Raw genomic sequence first — 25518 nt, 5'->3', positions numbered from 1 at the left:
TCCATCATTTAAGTGCTATTCCCCTTTCCAGGTGCTAAAGCCAGCCTATAACGGTTTAGAGATCCAAGGCCAAACACTTCCTAAGTGGCAGAATATAGACCTGGATGTATTATAGCATGAAATGCTCTTTAATGCACTTTCCTAGAGAGCTATGAAATGTTTTACCTTTTTAGGAGGACTAAAAGTAATACTAATAAAAGCCCCTGCTCCCATAATAGAAACAAAGCAGAGATCATTTTATTCAAATTGTTCCAAGTAATTTTCTTCACACAATGTTTTCATTTACATCTGCTTTCATGCTTAAATGGAACAGAATCAACTGGCTAAATTCTAAGCTCACTTTCTTTTCCGTTAAGTTTAAGAACTTGAGGTTCATACAAATTTTGGTTTGTTGTACTGTTCTCCGAGGTAATTTCTTTAGAGGATAGTTTATTAGGAAGGTCAGAACTTCTATGTTGCCATTAATTCTTGCACACCAATAAATGTTTTAGGACCATGGCTCAAACCTGGTTTCTCTGTTCACTACAGGTCAAACTTGTCAAGAATGGAATAATCTCCCAAGGGACAATGAAATACATAAAAAAAACTATCCCTGAAAAAAAGCCATGAAGAACTTTATCAGATATTAATTTCCAACACTATGACCAGCATTTATGTGCAATGTACTGTATCTGACCTTCCACAACCTCTGGGAGAAAGGAATAGGGCAGGGGTGTGTGGGCTTGCATGGATGTCTGTGGAGAGCTACTGGAGTCCCCACTGAATGCAGGAAAACATGGCTGGAGTTGGGTTATCTGGTGGTCCATAAGGTACCACTCTCTTGGCCTCAGGTCTGTAGACCACTGTCAGGAAGCATTTAACAGCAGGCTTCCTGTGTGCTATTTTGGATCTGTCATGATCCCTCTGTTCCTTATTAATTCCTGAATATTCAGGAATTAAGAGGGGTGGCAAACCGCTCCCGGGGCTGAGGAATGCATGCATTTCCTTCGTTAGTTTTTCCATACAGTGATAAGTAACTATTTACCACCCTCTTCCTTTCTATGAACCATATGGTAAAAGTGATTATTTACAACCCTCTCTTTTTGATACGGATTGCCTTATGTTTCCTTGATAATCTGTAAGTCTGGACTTCTGATCTTTATCTTTGCTGAAAATAGCTACCTTGTAAGACAGTATATATACCCAAGCTATATGGCTCCCACAGTAAAGCGTCTGCCCACAATGCAGGAGACCCGGGTTCGTTTCCTGGGTCGGGAAAGTCCCCTGGAGAAGGAAATAGCAATCCACTCCAGCACTCTTGCCTGGAAAATCCCATGGACAGAGGAGCCTGATAGGCTATAGTCCATGGTGTCGCAAAGAGTCGGACATGACTGAGCAACTTCACTTCACTTATGTTGAATAAAACACCTTTGCTCCATCAGAGCTTGGGTCCCCGTGTCTTTCTTTCTCTCTCTCTCTCCAGCTAATTCTCTGGAGCCTAGAAACCCGTTGTGCTCATTCTCCTGCCCAGGCTTCTAAGACCCTCTTGAGAAGGCGCACTGTGCCTTCACCGCCTCGAGAGGATACCCGGTGCCTTCGTGAGTGACGCAAGCTCTGCGTCAAGGACTTTATTGGTTTTCTGGGTAAACCAGGGAATATCAGCCTCTCTCTCTCTCCTTTACTCTCTTATCCTCGACTCCGGACCACTAAAGGACCCCAACAGACCATTAATTCAGGGCCCTAACAACAAAATTAAACAATACTGCTAGTCAACATACACAAGCTAACTCCAACCTGGTGACAACCAGTCACATGGGGAGAGCTGGATTTGGAACAAGTACAAAACCCCAGGCTTTGAGGCTTTTTTCAAAAGTGGTGGTACCAGCTCTTCTACATTGCCTCATCTCGTTGTAATCAGTAGCAGAAACGTTTAAGACAACTGATTATAGTGTCTAGGATGCATAAGCTACAGAAAGAAATTAAATTCCTAATAACGCAGTTTGCTTGCTGCTGCAATTTGCTTAGGGAAATTAAATTCCCAATACTTTAGACTCCCGTTAGTATGCTACTATAACCTGCTTGAATTAACATGCATCAAACACAAACAGCCCTCCCATTCTTTAGGAAATATTACTCTCAACCTTGGCACTACTAATATTTTGGGCCAGATAACTCCTTCTTGTGTGGGGCTGTTTGGTGAATTAAATTTAGCCATAACGGATGCCTTTGCCCTATAGATGTCAGTAGCACCCTCTAGGCATGGCAACCCCAAATATCTCCAGATATGGCCAAGAGTCTGCTGAAAGACATCTTCTCCCTGTGGAGAACTATTATTCTGAACAAATGAAAGCAAGCCAAACAAAAATCAGGGTAATTTGACAACTAGACCTAAAAGCTCAAAAGAATTTATTGCTCATTATTAATTACTTAATTAATGCAAAAGTCAAATGATTATTTCATGCTTTATTATCAACATTTTTGTGTTAGCAGTATATAAGAGTAGGGTCATTACAATTAAGTTTGTTTCCTCGTTAACTACTGAAAATAATTAGTACTTATAAATTTTCTCCATTTTATAACTCTGGCTACTAACGATGAATATTACATCATTAGCTTGATTTGTCATAAGAAATTCTCTAGTCAGTTTGTTACTTGTCTTGAATTGTACTGAAGTATAAAATGATTTTGTGTAACTAATGTATGCTGTTAAAAAGGGCTGCAATGACTGAAAGAGAGTATGGCGGGACTTATGAAGGGGAGGTAAAGTTCTGCTTTTAATATGGTGTTAGCTTTGTGAACTTGGTGAGTATGTGAAAAACCACTGAGCCGCAGCCATAATAAAGAACGAAATAATGCCATTTGCAGCAACATGGGTGGACCTGGAGATTATTACTCCAAGTGAAGTCAGACAGAGAAAGGCAAATATCATGTGATATCACCTCTGTGCAGAATCTAAAAAAAATGATACCAATGAACTTATCTATGAAACAGAAACAGACTCACAGACTTAGAGAAAAAACTTCTGGTTTACCAGGAAGAGCTGGGCAGAGGGATAGAGTTTGGGACTGACATATGCACTTTGCTCTATTTAAGACAAACAACTAGGAACCTCCCTGGCAGTCCAATGGTTGGGACTTCCCCTTCCAAAGTGGGGCGGTGTAGATTTGATCCCTGGTTGGGAGCTAAGACCCCACATCCATCACAGAAAAAAACCACCAATACACTATTGTAAAGTAAAATAAAGTAAAATTTAAAAAAAATAAAAAATAAAAAAATTTAAAGAAAAAGAAAAAAACTAAGAACATAAAACAGAAGCAATATTGTGCCAAATTCAATAAAGACTTTAAAAAAATAGTCCACATCAAAATGTGCTTTAAAAAATAAAATAGATAGCCAATAGGGACCTAAAACATTAATTAATTTTAAAAAAAAAGAAATGTGTAAGTAGATTAAGATTCTAGCTGTCCTCTCTGAGGCCAGACATTAAAAAAATTTCCCCAAATATAACACATGACACCTTCTTGCAACATTTTGGGGGAAGAAATACAGTTTTCATGAAAAGTAAGTTATCTATGTTAATAACATGTAAAGGGTTAGTTATTAAATGAATAAATATTTTTTAAAAATTCATTGAGCTGAATACTTATAATGTGATCTTTTCTATTTTAGGCTTATAACTGTAAAAGGTTTTTAAAAGTTCTGTTTTTATTGTATAGACCAAAAATTATTTCTAAATGCATAACTTTCACAATGTTGTTAGTCATACTTTTTCTACGAGAAAAAAAGAATTAAAATTTTAATTCTTCACAATGCTAACATTCAACACTATTTCTCCAAAACTGAACTTTTGTTTATTCATTCATTTGTTCAATAAATATTGAGCATCTACTGGGTGTTAGACACTGTATTTAATGCTGGGAACCCAGAGATAAAAGACCTAGTCCTCAACACTGAAGTGCTTACTATTCATCAAACTTGGGTAAATAGATGTCTAAAGAACAAAACTGGGCAGCTTACAGCGAATGCTTGAAATTTCAGAATAAACATTAACGTTTTCAACAAAGATTAACTTTATTACAGGACAACTAAAATGTCTTCATGTTAAGCCATATACACCCATTTTATGGAATCAAATGTAAATTTTATATATATTTAAAGCTAAGATAGTGAAAGTGAGAGTTGATCAGTTGTGTCCGACTCTTTGCGACCCCATGGACTATAACCCACCAGGCTGTCCACGGAATTCTCCAGGCAAGAATACTGGAGTGGGTAGTCATTCCCACTCCAGTGGAATGACCCAAGTCATTCCCTTGTCCAGGGGGTTGGTGGCTGAGCTGGTAAAGACAGTAGATATGATATTAATGTAGGATTTCAGGCAAGCTGTAAGTCCAATACGATTTCCTCGGCCATTGGTTGTATTCTCCAGAAAAGTTTAATACCTATTACCCATGCCTATTACATAACATTGGACTGAGGTTGGCAGACCACTGCAATTAGAGAAGACAAAGAAACATAACCTGTAAAACCGTGGATCATGTATTATTGCTCTCATACAATCTAATGTTACACCCAGAAAATCACACTAAAATTTTTACAGAAACGTAATAATTCACAGAGGTACCAGAGCACAAAATTAATATATAGAAACCACTAGATGCCACTAGAAACCACTAGAGGATGAGACTTTTAAGTTCAGTCTTAAAGGATAAAGAGAAACTAGGCAAGGAAGGGTTAGGAGGAGAGATATGAAAGGAGCAGAAATGAAGTACAGCTAGGGTGAAGGCACAGAAATATGAAAAAACATAGCATGTGGAGGTAAACAAAATTGAAGAAAATGCAGTAAGTTCATAATACACAAAAATAAGACCTGTGAGATGAGACAAGGGAAATAGGTAAGGAAGAGATGCTAAGGACTTTGTTCAAGGAACATGGATTTTACCTTAAAGCCAGTGAAGATTTTGATGTGAGGTGTAATGTCACAGATCTGAATTTTAGAGAAGCTGTTCTAGCAACCTTGTAGAAGATGGATCAGAAGGAACTAAGAACTCAGAGCTCAAGACCAAGTAAGGGTTTACTGCAAAAGTTGAGGACAGAAATTATGATCAGGGATGGAACTAGAGCAGTGGGTGCTGTGTGGAGAAGAGGGAGTTGGCTTTGAGACTTCCAGAGGTAGAATGTCTGGATTTCACGACTTGATGACCATGTGGATTGAAAGAAGAAAGAGAAAGAATGGAGAGTAACTTCTGTGTTTCTTGTTTTGGTGATTATCTGATTGTTTCTAGATTTGGATGGTGGTATGAGAGATGGGAATACCAGATCACCTGACCTGCCTCTTGAGAAATCTGTATGCAGGTCAGGAAGCAACAGTTAGAACTGGACATGGAACAATAGAAGGGCTCCAAATAGGAAAAGGAGTACGTCAAGCCTGTATATTGTCACCCTGCTTATTTAACTTATATGCAGAGTACATCATGAGAAACGCTGGACTGGAAGAAACACAAACTGGAACCAAGATTGCTGGGAGAAATATCAATAACCTCAGACATGCAGATGACATCACCCTTATGGCAGAAAGTGAAGAGGAACTCAAAAGCCTCATGATGAAAGTGAAAGAGGAGAGTCAAAAAGTTGGCTTAAAACTCAACATTCAGAAAACGAAGATCATGACATCTGGTCCCATCACTTCATGGCAAATAGATGGGGAAACAGTGGAAACAGTGTCAGACTTTATTTTGGGGGCTCCAAAATCACTGCCGATGGTGACTGCAGCCATGAAATTAAAAGACGCTTACTCCTTGGAAGAAATGTTATGACCAACCTAGATAGCATATTCAAAAGCAGAGACATTACTTTGCCGACTAAGGTCCGTCTAGTCAAGGCTATGGTTTTTCCTGTGGTCATGTATTGATGTGAGAGTTGGACTGTAAAGAAAGCTGAGCACCAAAGAATTGATGCTTTTGAACTGTGGTGTTGGAGAAGACTCTTGAGAGTCCCTTGGACTGCAAGGAGATCCAACCAGTCCATTCTGAAGATCAGCCCAGGATTTCTTTGGAAGGAATGATGCTAAAGCTGAAACTCCAGTACTTTGGCCACCTCATGTGAAGAGTTGACTCATTGGAAAAGACTTTGATGCTGGGAGGCATTGGGGACAGGAGGAGAAGGGGACAACAGAGGATGACATGGCTGGATGGCATCACGGACTCGATGGACGTGAATCTGAGTCAACTCCGGGAGTTGGTGATGGACAGGGAGGCCTGGCGTGCTGTGATTCATGGGGTCGCAAAGAGTCAGACATGACTGAGTGACTGAACTGAACTGATACACAGTCTTGATGGGAAATATAGCAGGAGCAGTGGACTAAAGAAACCCTGTAGAAATGACTGCAGTTATAATAAACTATATTGGTTTTCAAATCAAAGTCCTTTTAAGATCATATGGGTCTTGGCTACACCTCTTTAAGGCTGCTAATTTCCATATGAGGAAGTTTTCATAAATTTTACAGTCATGTGGCTCATCTAATCAATAGTGATGACAAAAATGGACCCAGAGTCTCATCGCTGAGTGACATTTAGTCTCACTATTCTGCAAATCAATCGTCTCTCCAAGATCCTATTTTACCTCCTTATAGTGCAATGATGGGTTTCCCAGGCGGCTCAGCTGGTAAAGAATCCACTTGCAGTACGGGAGACCTGTGTTCGATTGCTGGGTTGGGAAGATACCATGGAAAAGGGGACGACTACCCACTCTAGTATTCTGGCCTGGAGAATTCCATGGGCTGTGTAGTCCATGGGGTTGCAAAGAGCTGGACATGACTGAGTGACCTTCATTTTCACAATGCAATGATGAACGTGCATATGGAGAAATACTGAAATGTTTTATTAATAACTGAAGGAAAGTAAATTATATTTAACATTATGTTAATATGAAGTATGCTACATCATACCAAATTCTTGGTAAAGTGGGAATGATTCATATGTAGTACAACAATAACTTTTATCTTAAATGTGACACAAAACAGTTATCATAGAGACATTTCCCAATGATACCTAAAAGCATTAATATGAGATTTAAAATGACCAACTAACAGAAAGATATTGAAAGGAAAGCTTACTTGAAGTTCAAAATGACTGAAGACCAATAATTCCTAAATAAAGCTATTTTGAACTTCTGTTGTAACAGTTCTTAAGAGTATAAAATTAAGCATAAAATGAATTGTCCATTACAGTGAAAGAAATTACTGAAAGTATTAAAAAGACCTTGTAATAAAACACCATTTAACTAATCTGATGACAAATTTATACAAAATAATTATGAATTTTTACTCAATCTTCATCTAAAAATAATCAATATGGAAGATAGTATGGAGATTCCTTAAAAAACTAGGAATAAAACCACCATATGACCCAGCAATCCCACTCATACGTTTATGAGGAAATCAAAATAGAAAAAGACACATGTATCCCATTGTTTTTTGCAGCACTATTTACAATAGCTAGAACATGGAAGCAATCTAGATGTCCCATCGACAGATGAATGGATAAAGAAACTGTGGTATGTATAAACAATGGGATGTTACTCAGCCATAAAAAGGAATGCATCTGAGTCAGCTCTGATGAGGTGGATGAACCTAGAACCTATTATACAGAGTGAAATAGTCAGACAGAGAAAGATAAATACCGTATTCTAACATATATATACAGAATCTACAAAAATGGTACTTAAGAATTTATTTAAGGGGCAGCAATAGAAAAAATGGAAAAACAGACATAGAGGCTAGATTTATGGACATGGGGAGAGAGGTGGAGAGGGTGAGATGTATGGAAAAAGTAACATGGAAACTTACATTACCATATGTAAAACAGATAGCCAACGGTAATTTGCTATATGGCTCAGGAAACTCAAACAGGGGCTTGGTATTAATACAGAGGAGTGGGATGGTGAGGGAGATGGTAGAGAGTTTCAAAAGGGAGAGTATATATGTATATCTATGGCTGATTCAGTTGAGGTTTGACAGAAAACAACAAAATCCTGTAAAGCAATTATCTTTCAATTAAAAAAGAAATTAAAAAAAATAATCAATAAAGTCTTAGGGCCCTTAGATTATCTATGTATCTATATCTGTATCTATTCTCCTTAATGTCATTTGAGATATCAAATAAGCTTCTACTCTCAAGAATAATAAAGAGGAAATTCACTTAAGTAATATTTTCTCTGGGTTGAAATCCGTTAAAGGAGTTAATAAAATTTAACTAGAGGGACTTCCCTGGTGGTCCAGTGGTTAAGACTGCATGCTTCCATGTTGTCAGTTTACCTGCCTGAAATATTTTCAGAACTAGTTTTGACAGTTTCTACATTACGTTAAAATGAATTTTTTTTTTTTTTAAAGACTCCATGCTTCCACTCCTGGGGACATGGGTTCAGTCCCTGGCTGGGGAACTAGGATCCCACATGCTGTGTGGTAGGGCTAAAAAATAAATAAATAAAATAAATTTATTTATCCTGATTGCTACCTTTTCTTAGTAATAGCATACTCAAAGATATACTTTGCTAAAATTAAGCCTTATCAGCAGAAAGACTATATCCACCCAATAGCCTTACTCTATTTGACCTGAATCATCTGTGCTAATTAGCTTATTATATGATGCCAGGCAGGGAATCTTACTTCTTTGAGGCCTCAGTTTCCTCAACTGTAAAATTACTTGTTCAGTAATTTTTTTTTTAAAGAGACATCACATACCTGTATCACTCATAACTAATCACAGCACTAATTCTCAAGCAGGGGGCACACTAATATGCCTGGAATGGGGAGAAACAACATGGCTTGAAAAAACCCACTAACAACTCTGATACCAAATGACCTAGATTCTGACCACTCCAAGTGTGGTCCTAGAACATCAACACTGGCATTGCCTGGAAGCAAAATGGGAAAACTTGCCCTCCAATGTTACAATGGAATCAGATTCTGCACTTTAACCAAAACCTAAACCAATTGGTATACGCATTGATGTTTGTGAAGCAGTGAACTAGTGCTTCTAGCTCCAGCATGTCCTAATTCCATGATTTCATAGATAGATTCCTCAAGGGCAATCAATAAATACATTTATCAGTAAAAGGCCCTAAGGAGAAAAGAATAATAAAGATTAGAGCAGAAATCAATAACAAATAAAACTACTGAGAAAAATTAATGAAACTCAAAGTTGACTCTGAAAAGATCAGTAACACTGACAAATGGATAGACTGCCCAACAGAAAAAGAATTACTAAAATTAGAAATGAAGAGGAGACACTACTCTTGACCTCACAGAAACAAAAAGGATTGTATGCGCAGTTGTATGCCTACATATTAGATAACCTAGATAAACAGGACAATTTTTAAGAAAGATAAACTACCAAAACTGACTCAAGAGGAAAGAGAAAGTCTGAATAGAACTATATAGTAAGTAAAGATATTAAATTCATAATAAAAAGCACATCCTGTAAAGAAGAGGCCAAAACCAGATTGTTTCACTATTGAAATTTACCAGACATTTAAAGAATTAACGCCAATTTTTCATAAACATTATATGAAATGTCCGGAAGAGGCAAATCTATAGAAACAGGAAGTAGGTTAGTACAGTTGTCAGGAACTGGGAGGAAGGGTGAATAGGGAGTGAATGCTGATGGGTACAGAGTGTCTTTATAGGGCGATGAAAATATTCTGGGATTAGACAGTGTTGATGAATGCCCAGCTTCGTGAATATACTAACAACCACTGAACTGTACAGTTTAAAGTGGTAACCCTTAATGATATGTGAATTATACCTCAATAAAGCTTTAATTAAAAAAAAAACTAAAACTTGAGACATAATAAAATATAGCATATGGATCCTGATTTTTAAAAACTGACAACAGACTTTGAAAATGTGCTGAATAGTACATACTATTAGGAAATTATTAATTTTGTTAGGTGTCGTACTCAATATTTACAGGTAATAAACCAAAGTTTAGAGTTTGCTTTAAAATACTCTAGAAAAATGTGGGGGGGTGATAGATGAAATAAGATCAGCATACAGTGATAATAATTGAAGCTGAGTGATGGAAAAGTTAAGAGTTTCTTATGTTATTCTCTCTACTTTATGTACTTGGAAAATTCCATAATTAAAAATAGTTTCTGCTTTCTCTTGCTTCAGGTCGTGGTTTACCTGCTAGCTTCCAGTAAGAATTTAGTGCTGTTCTCTTCTTCCCTGAACATAACCAAAAAATACCCTTTTGACTGCCATTAGCATTGAAATGAATAAGTTTTTCTGGATATTTAGTATTCCAAAGCCACTCACCTGTATACTCTTACTCATTTTTAATCAGGTATTGTGAAATAAAGAGATCAATCAATCTCTCTCTCTCTGTCCACACTTCCTAATACAGAGCTCTTAAAATCTTAATAATTTTCCAAGTGATAAGAGCCATAGGAGCATCTTTTGTTATATTCTGTTTCTTTCTAGTTCCTGAAATAGCTCCACATCAAAGGTAAAAGGAGTATCTTTGTTATTCCTAACAACTTCCTCTCAATCAGAGTTTATGCTAGTGAGGTGTATTTTAGAAAGCCTCCGAAGGACTTGGGTGTGGGGGTGGGATAGGGGGTGGGGGTGTTGGGGGGGCTGGTGGCCAGGGGAAACCAGTGGTGTGATAAGTTGGGACTTTCAGCCATCACTTCCCACCTACAAATCCAGGGAGGGGAGGGGCGGGAGATTGGAGAGTGCAATCATAAGAGGAGTAGTAGTAGTAGTAGTCGCTCAGTTGTGTCTCAGTCGTGTCTGACTTTGTGACCCCACAGACCGTGGCCCACCAGGCTCCTCTGTCCATGGGATTCTCCAGGCAAGAATGGGTGGAGTGGGTCATCATTCCCTTCTCCAGAGGATCTTTCCGACCCAGGGATGGAACCTGGGTCTCCTGCATTGCAGGCAGATTCTTTACCATCTGAGCTGCAAGGAACCAGGTTTTAATCAATGATTAAATCATAATCATTTGAGGCCTACATAATGAGGCTCCATAAAAACCATAATGAAAGGGTTCAGAGAGCTTCTGAACATACTGAGGTGATGGGAGGGTGATGTGCCCAGAGAAGGTATGAAGTTTTGTGCTCCTATGCATCTCTTTCATCTGGCTATTCTTGAGTTGTGTTATGTTAGAACCCACCTGTAATCTAGCAAGTAAACTCTTCCTGAGTTGTGTGAACTGGTCTAGCAAATTATAAAACTTGAGGAGGGGGCCATGAAAACCTCTAACTTAGAGCTGGTGGATCAGAGCATGGGTGACAATTTAGGATAACTGACTCAATGAAAGTAAAGTGCTGAAGAAGAAACTATTGGGCATCATTGGAGAGAGAAACTGACTTAGATTTTTGTTCAGTGTGACCAGATCTACCAAGGACAATACTGATTTAAGAAGAAATAGAAAATCTGAATAGAACTACAGTAAGTAAAGATATTAAATTCATAATAAAAAGCGCATCCCATGAAGAAGAGGCCAAAACCAGATTCACTATTGAAATTTACCAGACATTTAAAGAATTAATGCCAATTCTTCACAAACATTATATGCAATGTCCAGAAGAGGCAAATCTATAGAAACATGAAGTAGGTCAGTATAGTTGTCAGGAACTGGGAGGAAGGGTGAATAGGGAGTGAATGCTGATGACAACTTAGACTTGTGATCCGTACTGAAAGTGAGGGGGCGTCTTGTGGGGCCTGTGTTAACCCCAGGGAGATAGAGTCCGAATTGAAGTGATGTTGGAGAACTGGTGGGTGTGAGAAAAAGAAAAAACCCGCATTCAGAGTCAGAACATTGTGAGCAATAGAGGAAAACACTGCTTTCTTTTAGGTAACCATTTCTAATTTTTAAAAGATGTTCATTTCTAATCCAGCTTGTCCAAGAGTTCCCTAGGAAATCACACTGATCTCCTCTTCACTGGGCTCCCATAGGATACTATAATCAAGTTTAGTTTCGGCAAGTTTCCCAGGCTTCTTCAAGTACCTTTACCTGAAGAATTCCTTCCACACCACTGAAGAATACCCAGATTATTTCTGGGAACATCTAGAAGTTGGGACAATTGTCAATCTGCTTTGTTTTGATGCAACATAAGAAATTTAGGTGCTAAGTACAAATTCAAGAGTTCTTTGCTCTGCTCAATTTATTCCACAGAAATAATTTAAATATTAGGGGGCACATTGTGACTTAGAACAGTTAGATCTCTGATCTAGAAGAATTAGAGCTGTCTTTCTCACATCCCCTGAGTGATGCTGGGGAAATTTCTCATGCTTTTTTATCTAACTTGTAAGATACGGAGAGAGGACAATCCTTCTGGGACTTCCTGCACTACTGTAAGTCTTCATGGGTTGTATCAAGACTGCCAGGCCCTGATTGCTCTATTTCCCAGGCCATTTCCTTGGCTTGCTTCTGCAACTGATCATCCCGAGAGATGATGAGTTCTGCAACTGATCATCCCGAGAGATGATGAGGCTTTCCTGCGCTTCCTATAAAAGTATCTGTTCCCCAAACTTAGTGTTCCTCAGCTGCAACATAGAAACACCATGCACACAGCATCTTCCTGATGCTCCCAGGTGCAATTCTTATGCAAGAGGAACTGATACTAATGTGCTGATGCTGCCCACTGTGTCATGGATAATAGAGTCTTTCATTCCTTTACCAGTATCCAAGAAACAGTAATAGGATGGTTTTTTAGTTTGTAAGCAGAGTAAATCCCAACCTTGACAAAATACAGGAATAATCTCTACCCTTAATTTAACTTCCTGGAATACTGTACACTTGTGCTCCAAATGAGACAATACCAAAAGCAATATAAAGATAAAAGCATGGTAACTGCAGTACAGGATTTGAGGCAGAACCTAAATATAAACTCACAGACAACATGGGAGAAAGTATTCCATGTGGTGGGAATGGGAATGTGAAATGAGGCGAGGGAGATAAGAACCCAGTGGGGAGCTCTTGCTGGGGACAATTAGAAAACAGGAAGGGTAGAGTTAAATGATGGGTCTGTAACACTACACTTCCTGCATATCCAGGAAGCAGGCAATGGGAACCCACTGTGGGTTCTGAGCAGGGAAGTCATATGATTAAAACGCTGTTTGAGGATGATTGCATGCGTGCTAAGTCACTTGTTGTGTCTGACTCTTTGCGACCCTGTGGACTGTAGCCCACCAGCCTCTGTCCATGGGATTTTCCAGGCAAAAATACTGGAGTGAGCTGCCATGCCCTTCTCCAGGGGATCTTCCCGACCCAGGCATCAAATTCGCATCGTTTACATCTCTTGCATTGGTAGGCGGGTTCTTTACCATTAGTGTCACCTGGGAAGCTCCTTAAAGGATTATGCACAGTAAATCTGAAGAATTTTGGGGAGAGGATCAAAATGGCTTAACCTGTTAAGGAAACAGGAGTGAAGAATAACCTAACATTTTCACCCTGTGAGCCTGGAATACTGTGCTAAAAATGGAAATGAAAAACACTGAATAACTGTTTTGGAAGTAAAGGGTTAAAAAAAAAAAGGATCCAATGATGTGGAAGCATTCTATAATAATTTTTATCACACAGTTGTAAATACAAACTAAAGTTTGGGGTTGGATAATTACTAGCAGAGGGATAATGGGTGCAATGATTAGAAATAAGATGTTTTCATCAGAGGAGATGATTTAAAGCAAAATAGAAGGATGCAAGATCACTGGCCCAGCCTTTAAAGGGTTTCAACAATTATAGGCTGGAACAGAACGCAACATACTGGCAATGCTGGAAGAGCTCTTTAGCTTATATCTTGGTAGCGAGAGCTAAAATGGGTATATAACAGAGAGGCAGTACAGGAAACTGGACTATCAAACTAAAGTTCACAACTCCTTGCTGCTGCTACTGCTAAGTCGCTTCAGTTGTGTCCGACTCCGTGCAACCCCATAGACGGCAGCCCACCAGGCTCCCCCATCCCTGGGATTATCCAGGCAAGAATACTGGAGTGGGTTGCCATGTCCTTCTCCAATGCATGAAAGTGAAAAGTGAAAGTGAAGTTGCTCAGTCGTGTCCGACTCTTAGCGACCCCATGGACTGCAGCCTGCCAGGCTCCTCCATCCATGGGATTTTCCAGGCAAGAGTACTGGAGTGGGGTGCCATTGCCACAACTCCTTACTGGGGTATAAAAAGTCGATTTATTATAGTATGTCCCATATATTAAGGTTATGTGTTGTTTCATGAAACTTTTGTAGAAAGAAATGATGTGTGTGTGGAGTTCTGATGAAAAGTATTTTTGAGAGTCAACTAGGTTTGAACTTTGGTATAGTGGATGAGCACAGCGCTGCAACTAGTTTGCTGGCATTTGAATTTTTCCCTTAGCTGTGTAACCCTAAGCAAGTTTCTTTTTTCCTTCCTGTGTTTTGCACTTACATTTTGAGATAATTGTAGCTTCACAAGCAGTTGTAAGACATAATAGAGAGATACTGTGTACACTTAACCTAATTCTCCCAAAGGTAAGATTTTGCAAAACTAGAGTAATTTATGATGACCAGGATGTGACATTGAACTGTGTCACAAGGATCCCGCATTTTGACTTTTTATAGCCACAAGCATTTCCCTCCTGCCTCCTACCCTGTTATAACCCAGGGCAACTACTAATCTATTTTCCATTTCTGTAGTGCTGTCATTTCAAGAATGTTATATAAATGGAATCAAACAATATGTAACTTTTAAAATTGGCTTTATTTTTTGTTTTCACTCAGCATAATTCTTGAGGGATCCATCCAGGTTATCAATAGTTTGTTCCTTTTTATTGCTGGGTAGTACTCCACTGTGAAAATTTCTTAACTCTGCAGGCCTTACTTCTTTTACCCATAAGATGAAGATAGGGTTCTGAAGATTAAACAAGTTCATGTGTGTTAAATATTTAGAAATGCTTAGGCTGTACTAAGAATAAAAAATTGTTAGCTTTCAAAAGTATAATGGTCCTCCATAGATAAATCAAACAATTTTATTTAATTTAAAATAAGCCTTCAGAGACTGCCCTGGTGGTTCAGTAGTTAAGAATTCCCCTGTCAATGCAGGGGCTGCTGCTGCTAAGTCGCTTCAGTCGTGTCTGACTCTGTGAGACCCCATAGACGGCAGCCCACCAGGCTCCTCTTTCCATGGGATTTTCCAGGCGAGAGTACTGGAGTGGGTTGACATTTCCTTCTTCAATGCATGAAAGGAAAAGTGAAAGTGAAGTTGCTCAGTTGTGTCCGACTCTTCGCGACCCCATGGACTGCAGCCCACCAGGCTCCTCCGTCCATGGGATTTTCCAGGCGAGAGTACTGGAGTGGGTTGCCATTGCCTTCTCCTCCAGTGCAGGGGATTTGTGTTCAATTCCTGGTCTAGGAAGATACCACATGCCCCGGAGTAACTAAGCCCATGTGATACAACTACTGACCCCATGTGCCCGAGAGACTGTGCTCCACCAGAGCAGCCTCTGCAATGGGAAACCCAAGCACCGCAAGTAGAAGAACAGTCCCTGCTCACAGCAACTAGAAAAATAACACAGCAATAAAGACCTAGTGCAGCCAAAACTAACTAAATAAAAATTTTAAAAAATAAACCTTCATTGAACATATGTGTGATACAGTACTAAATGCTAAAACAAATCTCTTAGATATAGTCCTTCCATTTTTCAAGGTGACGGACATCAAGTCTTAACTCATGAAATACATCAAGGGACCAGCAAGCCATCTTGATCAGGTATTATTTCACACAAGTATATTATTTCCCTAATTCAAATAAGATCCCAGCCACTCCAGTGCTCAGAGAGAAGAGTAATCTGGGTAACTGCAAATATATAGAATTTGTTTAAAAGGTTTGTAATAAGTACAGATAGGAATTCAGTGTTTAGTGAGAAACTAAAGAGGGTAAACCATGTGCTTTTATTGTTGCGTTTAGTCTTCATAATATTTTAGTGAGTTTCAAAACTTTTCAACCTGAATTAATAGCACATAATGAGATGATATGTGAGATAATTAACCAATGTTGTAAACATGATACAATTCTGTCCTAAGAAGACATTACATATTCTACCAGACGTAAGTTATAGACACGTTGACTGTAAAACCAATCATCACTGTTCGAAATCAGTTCACTGGAAAAACCTTCAATCTTGCCAAAATCAACCAAAACACAAGAAAAATCAAACCCCAAAATGAACAGTTCAAATCTGTGACCTCCTAGAGCTTGGTATTTTAAAAAGCAGTTTTTCAGGAAAATGGAAGCTAGTGTTAACATTTTGCCTATTAAAAAGCCTCCTCTTTTGACACAGCCATAATAACTGATAAGAAATATAATTTAAAAAGCTCAGCAGTGAAGGGTCTCCTGAAAAGATCTGAGCCTACCATACATCAGTAGCTTTCTCCAGGTCTGACTGTAGGCTCCTCTCCCGACCCTGAGCTGCTATGGGTGTTAAGTGTGGGTAATACTCCATAGTGAAAGTCAAAGTGTTAGTCACTCAGTTGGGTCCAACTCTTTGTGGCTGCGTGGACTGTAGCCTGCCAGGCTCCTCTGTCCATGCGATTTCCCAGGCAAGAATACTGGAGTGGGTTACCACGCCCTCCTCCAGGGGATCTTCTTGACCCAAGGATTGAACCAGTGTCTCCTGCATTGCAGGCAGATTCTTTACCATCTGAGCCATCAGGGAAGCCTGACACACGAATTCTAGTATTTCATATAACTGAAACGAGACACAAGATGCAGAAAATTCTATACAAAAGGCAAGGATGAAATGACTCAAAAGAGTTAACAAGTAAAGCCATTTTCCTTCCCTGACTCTGATTTTCTTTTTTAAGCTATACTGCAGTAAGACTTTCCTGTAAATAGGTTCTTGGCTAACATTACCATATTCCACTTTACTGGTAGGGATCATCAAAGTAATACAACTCACATCTTCTTACATGCACCCTTATATTCATAGCAGCATTATTCACAATAGCCAAGAAATGGAAGCAACCTAAGTGTCCAACAACAGAGGAGTGAATAAATAAGATGTGGTACATACATACAATGGAATATTACTAAGCCATAAAAAAGAATGAAATAATGTTCTCTGCAGCTATAAAAAAAGCACAAAATAATGCTATTTGCTATTTGGATTCAACTAGAGATTATCACACTAAGTCAATCAGAAAAACAAATACCATGTGACATCACTTATTATTTGTGGAACCTAAAATATGACACAAAGTAACCTATTTATGAAACAGAAACAGAATCAGGGACACTGAAAACAAACTGGTGATTGCCAAAGGGGAGGGGCTTGGCGGGGGGATGGAGTGGGCGTCTGGGATCAGCAGAGGCAAACCCGCATGCATGGAATGGATAAACAACAAGGCCCTACTGTATAGCACGGCAAACTATATTCAGATTCCTGCGGTAAACCATAATCAAAAAGAATATGAAAAAGGATGTGCATATATATATCCATATATACGTATGGACTTCCCTGGTGGCTCAGACAGTAAGGCGTCTGCCTACAATGCGGGAGACCAGGGTTCGATCCCTGGGTCAGGAAGATCCCCTGGAGAAAGAAACGGCAACCCACTCCAGTGTTCTTGCCTAGAGAATCCCATGGATGGGGGAGCCTGCTGGGCTATAGTCCATGGGGTCGCAAACAGTCGGACATGACTGAGCAACTTCACTTTCACGTTCACTTTATATGTATAACTGAGTCACTTTGCCATAGAGCAGTAATTAACACAATATAGTTCAGTTATACTTCAAAAAAATTTATATCTTGTTTTTTTTTCCCTTTCTGATTTCCCCTCTAATGATTCACAAAAATTTCATCAAAAAAGAAATGAAAAAGAGGGGGCTGACTCACACAGTAGGCTTGATTCTTACAGCAGTAATTCATATTAAAGAAACAGAATTTTGCCAGGACTAAGTCATAAAGAAGTCTCTTAAGAAGGACACAGATTTGTTGGCTTTTATGTATGAAGTCTATTAAAGGCATCAAAACCTTAAACCTGATTAGTGTCTGGTAAATAATAATCATAATCAAAATGGCAGCTAACACAGTAGACAGTACTCACTCAATGAATCAACACGGCTCTCTATTTTCCTTGTCTAGAAACTCTCAGGACTAGACCATACTGATCTGTTTTTTTCTTTAGAAGACATATAGCTAACTATATTAAAAGTAAAACCTAAGATGGAATAAAAAGATAGTTTGATTCTAGGAAATGGCGTGAAACTCAGGATAATTGACTCATTGAAAATAAAGTGCTGAAGAAGAAACTATTGGGCATCATTGGAGAGAGAAACTGACTTAGATTTTTGTTCAGTGTGACCAAATCTACCAAGGACAATACTGTCCCAAGTTGATATGAGTACCAAGAATTTTAAGACAATCTCTGCTCTCAAGGATTTTACACTTTAGCTAACAATGTAAACACACAAGAAGGAGAGAACAAGTGAAAAACCTTAAGCTCCAAGTTCTACAGGACTTGAGTTTATTGAAAAATGAACTGTGTCAAAGCTGTCAGGGAGTGCTTCCAGGTGCGGGGTTGGGGGCAGGGAGAAGGGGAGTGAATGTTCTGGTTGGGATGTCACGGGAACAAGGCAGGAGAGGAGGCTGAGTGCAGCTCATGCAGTCAGTGGAAAGGCCAGTGTGGGCAGAGTGGTGGGTGGGTGTGCGCTAAGAGAATGTACACTGAAGCTGGGGGGCTTTCAGTTGCCCAGCCAAAGTGGGAGAAAGTACAATGATACAGTGAAGTGGAGCCAGACTTGAATTTTTCTTGTAAAAAGTGTAAATCACCTTGAGCTCGTTAAAGTAAGGTACCAATTATGGAAGAAATAATTACTGGTTTGGGAGCCTTCATGCATTAAAATGTATGTGCTACTTGTCAAAGAAATTCTACCAGAAAGGAATGCTGCAAGATGACTAACCTCAAGGTGCTTACTGTGATGGAAATCTACAAATCAGAGCAACATTCAGACAAAATACTTGAAGTTCCTGGGGTCTGTTTCTAAACTGTTTGTGGAATTCATAGAAATAGGTATATATATATATATACACACACATACACACACACATATATATATATACATACACACATATATATACATACACACATATGTATATATACATTTTTAAATGAATGATATAAAAACATTTACATTTTCCTAAGAAACAAATGAAAAAATAGACATAGAAAAAATTGATACAATCTTGAAATAAAAGTCCCCTTTGAACATGTCATTTAACAAATATCCTAAAGGAACAGCATAAACATATTAATGCCACTTTACTTGGAACCATAAAGATTTTAAATGCAAGACTCTGAAAACCCTACTCCTGTATGAAGCACCTGCATGGACAATCTGGCAAACATGCTTACTGCTCCAGCTACTGTCAATGGGAAATAAAACCTAAAGTGGACACTTCCTCTTATGGAAAACGATCAAAAGGTGGTTAGAAAATTAAAAGAAAGAAAAAGAAAGAAAGAAAAAAAAAAAAGCTGAAAGATGCTGGTGTGGCACGCACCTTCTGTATCATCGCGCATTTGCTCCACCAAATCTGTCAAATCCTCCCAAGAGTCTTTGCAAACGGCAAAAAGAAAGGAAAAGAAAGATAAAATGTCATGCAAGCCAAGAAAGAAAAGTGTTATCAAAAACAAGGTATCAAAAGGGGTAACTGAAAGGGGGACTCCTAGAACTCTTTGGGCGTAACCAGGAGATTAGCAGTGAAAAGTGCTGGGAACGAACCCAAGGAGCCGTGTGACACTAACCAAGCAGAGATATCAACTGTGACTGTTAAACATGTCTCAAAGCTAAGATTAACAATTTCAAAGCTTCTCATCAGAGGAGAGAAAGATGGCCCCATAAAAAGTAACAGATTTTTTTTCCCACCAAAAATCAAGATTTGCATTCTAAGTGTGAATACCACTGACCTCATTTAATATTTATTTTGACCGTCTGTGAAGCTGAAACACATGTGGAGTGTTTTTAGACTCAAGCCAAATATCATGATGGAAAACTAGTGACTTTTCTTAAAATAAATGGTGGCTTAGACAGTAAAAATAATTAAAGAATAATCTAAATACTTGTCCCAAGCCCTCCACCCCGATGGTTCTCCTTCCTCAAAACAAAAATAAAGGAAAAATTGCTGTTTTGAAGACAAAATAAATCACTTATAATTCAGTAAAGATAGACGTTTAATGTATAGTACTCTTTCCTCTTGCTATAAATTCAATGTTTTTTAAAATTAAATTTGATTAGCATATAGTTGCTTTACAATGTTGTGTTAGTTTCTTCTGTACAGCAAAGTGAATCAGCTATATGTATACAGATCCTCATTTTTGGATTTCCTTCCCCACTATAAATTTAATATTCTTGTATACAGAATATTCCATGTGAGGCAAAAGGACAAGAATGTCAAGATTTCAAATATAAAAGATACTTCATTATAGCTTCTTCTAACAGTGTCTTAAGCTGTAAGATCATTATCTGTTCTATAAAATTTGAGACCCTACAGAAATTTTTTACAAAATGGATTAGCTTCATCCTTCAGAAACTCTGAAACTATTACACACAACTGCAACATTCATACTTAAACTCACAAAATCATGTGAATTTTATATGTATAAATACTTAGCAAATAAAAGTAAGTTCTCAGAGGATAAAGCATAACAAAAAAAAGAAAGTAAGCAAAGAATACTTTGCCCATGATAAGCCCTCTTTCTTAAAAAATTTATCATGGAAGTCAGCATTGGATCTGAAGCAATAACTTGAAATAACCATCTAGAAAAAGAAGTTTATCATTTGTCCTATTCTCACAAGTTTATTAAATTATCACTATAATTAAACTGGTTAACTTTGGTTCTCATGTGGCATAGTGATTTTCAAGTGGCATGTAAGGGTATATTCCAGTGTCAAATATATGGTCAGTTATCCTGTAAAAATGTACCCAAAAAACCAAAAATATATAAAAAGTTTAAATTTAAATTCAGAAAACAGGGAAGCAGATGGGGATCTAGTAAGGTGACATGTGATGAAAATGGAATGAAAACTACATATATAAAGATTATTGTTAGGTCAGACCCAAAGATAGCTAATATAAAAAGCAAGCAAGTATCTCTATTCTATTACATTTGTATTGTCTTTCCATCAATGACTTTGCCCAGGCTCACATCCCAGCTCTACCCCTCACTGCCTGTTACGACCTTGGTCCAGAGACTTTATCTCTTTCTTCTGAGTCTCCTCATCCATAAAACACAGACAAGAACAGTATCTATCTTACAGCACTGTTGCAACGAGTGAAAGAGTAAACATCAGTCCAAAATCTTTTATCTGATTATTTTCTGGCCAAATGAACTTTGAAATTCAGAATTTTATTTTTTTAGAAAGGTGAAATGGCAATACCGAGGCCAACAAACATGCAGAACTAGCAGGGCCTGGGGCAGCACGTCACAAGCAAGCAGATTAGTATTTCTTCAGGAAATCAATGGATATTCAAATTAAATAGAATCAATAAAGACTATAAATAGCTGCAAGTAAATTTAGGTCGTATTTCAGCACCAAATAAGTTCAGGCAAACTTATGAAAAACACTTTCAGAGCTTTTACTAGATTTTATAATTGTGGATCAGTATGTGTAGAACACTCAGAAAGTGTCTCATACAGAAAAAAGCATAATTCTATTATTTTACAATGGATTTGTGTTAAAATATATCATATACAGATATCTTTGCATATATGATTTTCAAGTATAATCCTCTGAAAATATAATGTGCTACAGATTTATATTGTGTAGGTTTAAAGATTTATAAGAACCTATTTTTCTAACAATCATGATATTTTTCTATATAGACTTGCTACACGACCTTATGAAAATCAGTGACTATTCTTATTTTAGTCTGCATTTCTTTAACCAAAAACTGTATTTGTCACCTAACAGAAGTCTATCTTATTAAGCAAAATATACAGAACCTCCAAGATCTATGCAAAGAGTTCAGGAAAGTGAATTCCTAGGTAGAAATGGGTGGTGAGTACAAGAGGTCTCTCTGACTTTCCCCTGGCATGTCTCATCTAGAGCACTTTTCTGTTCCATCCAGACTTACTTTGTTTTATTTCTAAAACAACATTTAAAATCATGAGTGCCAGAGTGATAGAATCAGTTTAAAAGAGACAGCCCTGCTCCCCGGAAGGTAACAGGTATGTTTTCTCTTTTTAAAGTTGTTCCCCATTTACCTTGGCATGCTTAGAATTATACTGTAATAAAGAATGCATACTGCAATATTCTTTTATAACCCCAAACAAGAATTTATAAAAGATTTCTTTAAAAAATTGTGCCCTCTGGAATATGTTCAACTTGTTAAAACAACAACGATAACAAAAACAAAAGCATCTAATACATGAATCAGAGGTGGGAGGCAGTAGAGCCAACTCCTGTCTCTTTCCCAGAACATTTCCTTTTTTGGAGGAGTAGTAGTTTGTTGCCTCGAGTATGTTTCACCTGATCTAAAAAGCTATATTACCTTAAATTTTTGTCATAATACATATTCACAGATTACAAAGAAGAGTAATATAGAACCTTACTGGTTGATACAGAAGATAAGGTCTGGATTAAATTTTGCTCTAGACAAAGCATAGTTCAGAGCTGTGGAGATCAGAATTGTGCCAGACGTGCACTCTAAATGTTAAGTGGTAAACGGGTGCTTCCAAAGTTACGCTAGCTACTCAGTTCTCACTCAGAACACTGACTCACAAGGAAAGGGGTGTGGATTGTCATAGGGTTGCTGCCATGAGACCAACGCAATGTCAGGACCACCACTCCACTCTAAACACTTGGATTAAATGGCAAAATGCTGCTCCTAACAGTCTCTATCACCTTATTTTTAAGATCCATTTGAATGAAGACATACTTTAAGTCAAGAGACAAGAGATAGGCTGCAACTGTACAAAGGCTCTGAATTTTCAAGGAAGCATAGCTTATTTCCTGGCTAAATGAGCAGACTAATTTACTTGAATTAAATATTTAATTTAGTGATACTGTAAGACAGTTGCTCTTATGGTACATGGTGACTCAGTGATGATGCAGTGTGTCTGGGAAAAGAGGCCCTGGCTTTGATGTTGGGCCTTGCATAGCTACTCCTTCTCTCTCTCAGTGATGGAGGGGGCGGGGGGGGTGGGGGGGGTGGGGAGGGCTGAAGCTCCCTTCCTCCTGAGAAGCACTGGAATAGCCACAAAGTGCCTCTCCACTGTTTATGTACCCATGCTCGTGAGATCTCTCTTCTTGATATACTCTCTCTTCAGTATTATTACTATAGGGTCTGTCCTATAGACAACTGAGTTACAGTCCCGTTTAGAGACAAGTTACACTGTCTCCTTGAGGCTAGCTGTGTTTCCTTTTTTCTTTTCATTTTATTGAGGGTATAACTGCTTTACAATGTTGTGTTAGTTTCTGCTATACAATGAAGTGAATTTGCTATATGCATACGTCTATCCCCTCCCTCTTGGGTCTCCCTCCACCCCACTCAATTCAGGTCACCACAGAGCACTGAGCTCGCTGTGCTATACAAAAGGATTCCACATATATGGGTCAAGATATGTTTTTCTCTTTCTGACCTACTTCACTCTGTGTGACACACTCTTAGGTCCTTCCAGATCTCTACAAATGATCCAATGTCGTTCCTTTTAATAGGTGAGTAATATTCCATTGTGTGTGTGTGTGTGTGTGTGTGTGTGTGTATACACAGACATATACACACACACACACACACAACATCTTCTTTATCCATTCATCTGTTGATGGACATTTAGGGTGCTTCCATAGTGTCTTTGATTTAGAGTGTTACTTTTTGAAAGTTTATTACAGTTTCTTGAGGGGAAATCCTTCCTGAAACCCAATCACTGATCACAAATAACTCTTTGAAGGACTGTTGTGAACATAATTGTTACTTAAGAGTACCTGTACTTAGTACATCATAGGTAATAAATGTCAACTTGACATTTACAAGAAACCAACGCATGTCCTCTATTTTGATTTGGCTATAAACTGGAGTCCTCTAAGTATTTGCCATACTTATTTAAAGGAGATAGAGAAGACTGGATTGAAAAAAATAAATAACAGTAATTGGGTTGATAACATAATAATAAATATTAGCAAAGGAACTATCAAGCTAACATAAAAAAAAAAAAAAAAGCTAAGAGGTCCTGTTATAATCAACCAGTAAGTTAGGCCAAGGTCTATTTTATTCCCAAAGTATAGTTAAAAAAAAAAAAACTATTATCAGGAAAATACAAACAATCCTGGAAAAAGTAATATTAAGTTATTGTGATACTGTGATTTATAATAATAAACATATATTTGGTTTTAACTTCCAGTTCCTAACACAGGCTCCTGAAATCTTATAAACTCCTAAGTGATAAGAACACTAGGAACATCTTTTGTTCTAATGAGATTACTCTGAGGATCTCTCAAATGGGAGTTGGTTCCCATAATTAAAAGTTTGGAATTATCAGCACCCCACTCCCACTTCTCTGGAGAGACAAGAGGGGCTGAAAATGGAGTTAATAACGGGTCATGTGTGGCTTAGAGGGTAAAGCATCTGCTTGCAATGCAAGAGACCCAGGTTTGATCCCTGGGTCGGGAAGATCCCCTGGAGAAGGAAATGGCACCCCACTCCAGTACTCTTGCCTGGAAAATCCCATGGACGGAGGAGCCTGGTAGGCTGCAGTCCATGGGGTCACAAAGAGTCGGACACGACTGAGTGACGACACCTTATCCATATGAGGAAGCCTCCTTAAAATCCCAATAGTATGGGGTTTGAAAACTTTCAGGCTGGTGAACACATTCATGAACCAGGAGGGTGATGTACATCAACTAGAAAGGGACAGAAGCTTCTGTGCTCTGGGCCTTCCAGACCTCACTCTACATGTCTCTTCATCTGGCTGTATGTTTGTATCCTCCAACACATCCTGTCATAAACTAGGAACATAAGTAAGGGTTTCCCTGAGTTGTATGAGCTGTTTAGCAAGTAACTGAATTCAAGAGAGAGAAGGTCATGGGAACCTCTGATTTGTAGCCCAGTCAGCTAGAAATGGTGGGTAACCTGGGGACCTGCCTCTTGCAGCCCAAGTCTGTGTGTGGTGGGGGTCAGGGAGTAGTCTTGAGGATCTGAGCCCTTGACCTGTGGGATCTGATGCTATCTCCAGGGGAACAGAGTTAGAAATGAGTTAAACTGTGGGACACCCTGCCCTTGTTAAAGAATTGCTGGGTAGCTACTGCCCATAGAACAGGACACGGTGACAATCTCAGATAAGACAGAGTATATCTAAGAAATATCCTAAGTTTTACAGCTCTAGAAGAAAGGAAAAAAAAAGCCCCAGCAGCTTTTTTAACCCCAGAAAGTAAATGCTAGCAATCTTAGAGAAGCATGGAATTTCTCAGTGTACAATCAGAAGTAAAACTCATCCCCTTCTGCATAGAACATTGTCACTAGCTTAAAGAAAACAGAAAAACAGATAAAATGTGACTCAGTTTACAGCTCCTGAAT

At 38.4% G+C, this 25518-nt stretch overlaps 1 protein-coding gene across 7 annotated transcripts in view; it reads right to left on the bottom strand.

The window, feature by feature from the left end:
* RUFY3 (RUN and FYVE domain containing 3) overlaps positions 1-25518 on the bottom strand; it is a 93799-nt gene that overhangs the window by 35327 nt on the left and 32954 nt on the right. For 3 of the 7 annotated variants that reach the window (XM_018049546.1, XM_018049542.1, XM_018049543.1), the window contains one exon: positions 19507-19560. The exons of the other annotated variants lie outside the window; for them this stretch is intronic. In XM_018049546.1, the coding sequence (XP_017905035.1) occupies positions 19507-19560 (54 nt within the window). The remainder of the gene's footprint in view (positions 1-19506; positions 19561-25518) is intronic. 7 annotated transcript variants of the gene reach the window in all.

The sequence above is a fragment of the Capra hircus genome, chromosome 6 (assembly GCF_001704415.2).
Source record: "Capra hircus breed San Clemente chromosome 6, ASM170441v1, whole genome shotgun sequence".
Lineage (NCBI taxonomy): Eukaryota > Metazoa > Chordata > Mammalia > Artiodactyla > Bovidae > Capra > Capra hircus.
The sequence above is the reverse complement of the archived record's forward strand: the minus strand, read 5'-3'. Positions and strand labels throughout refer to the sequence as shown.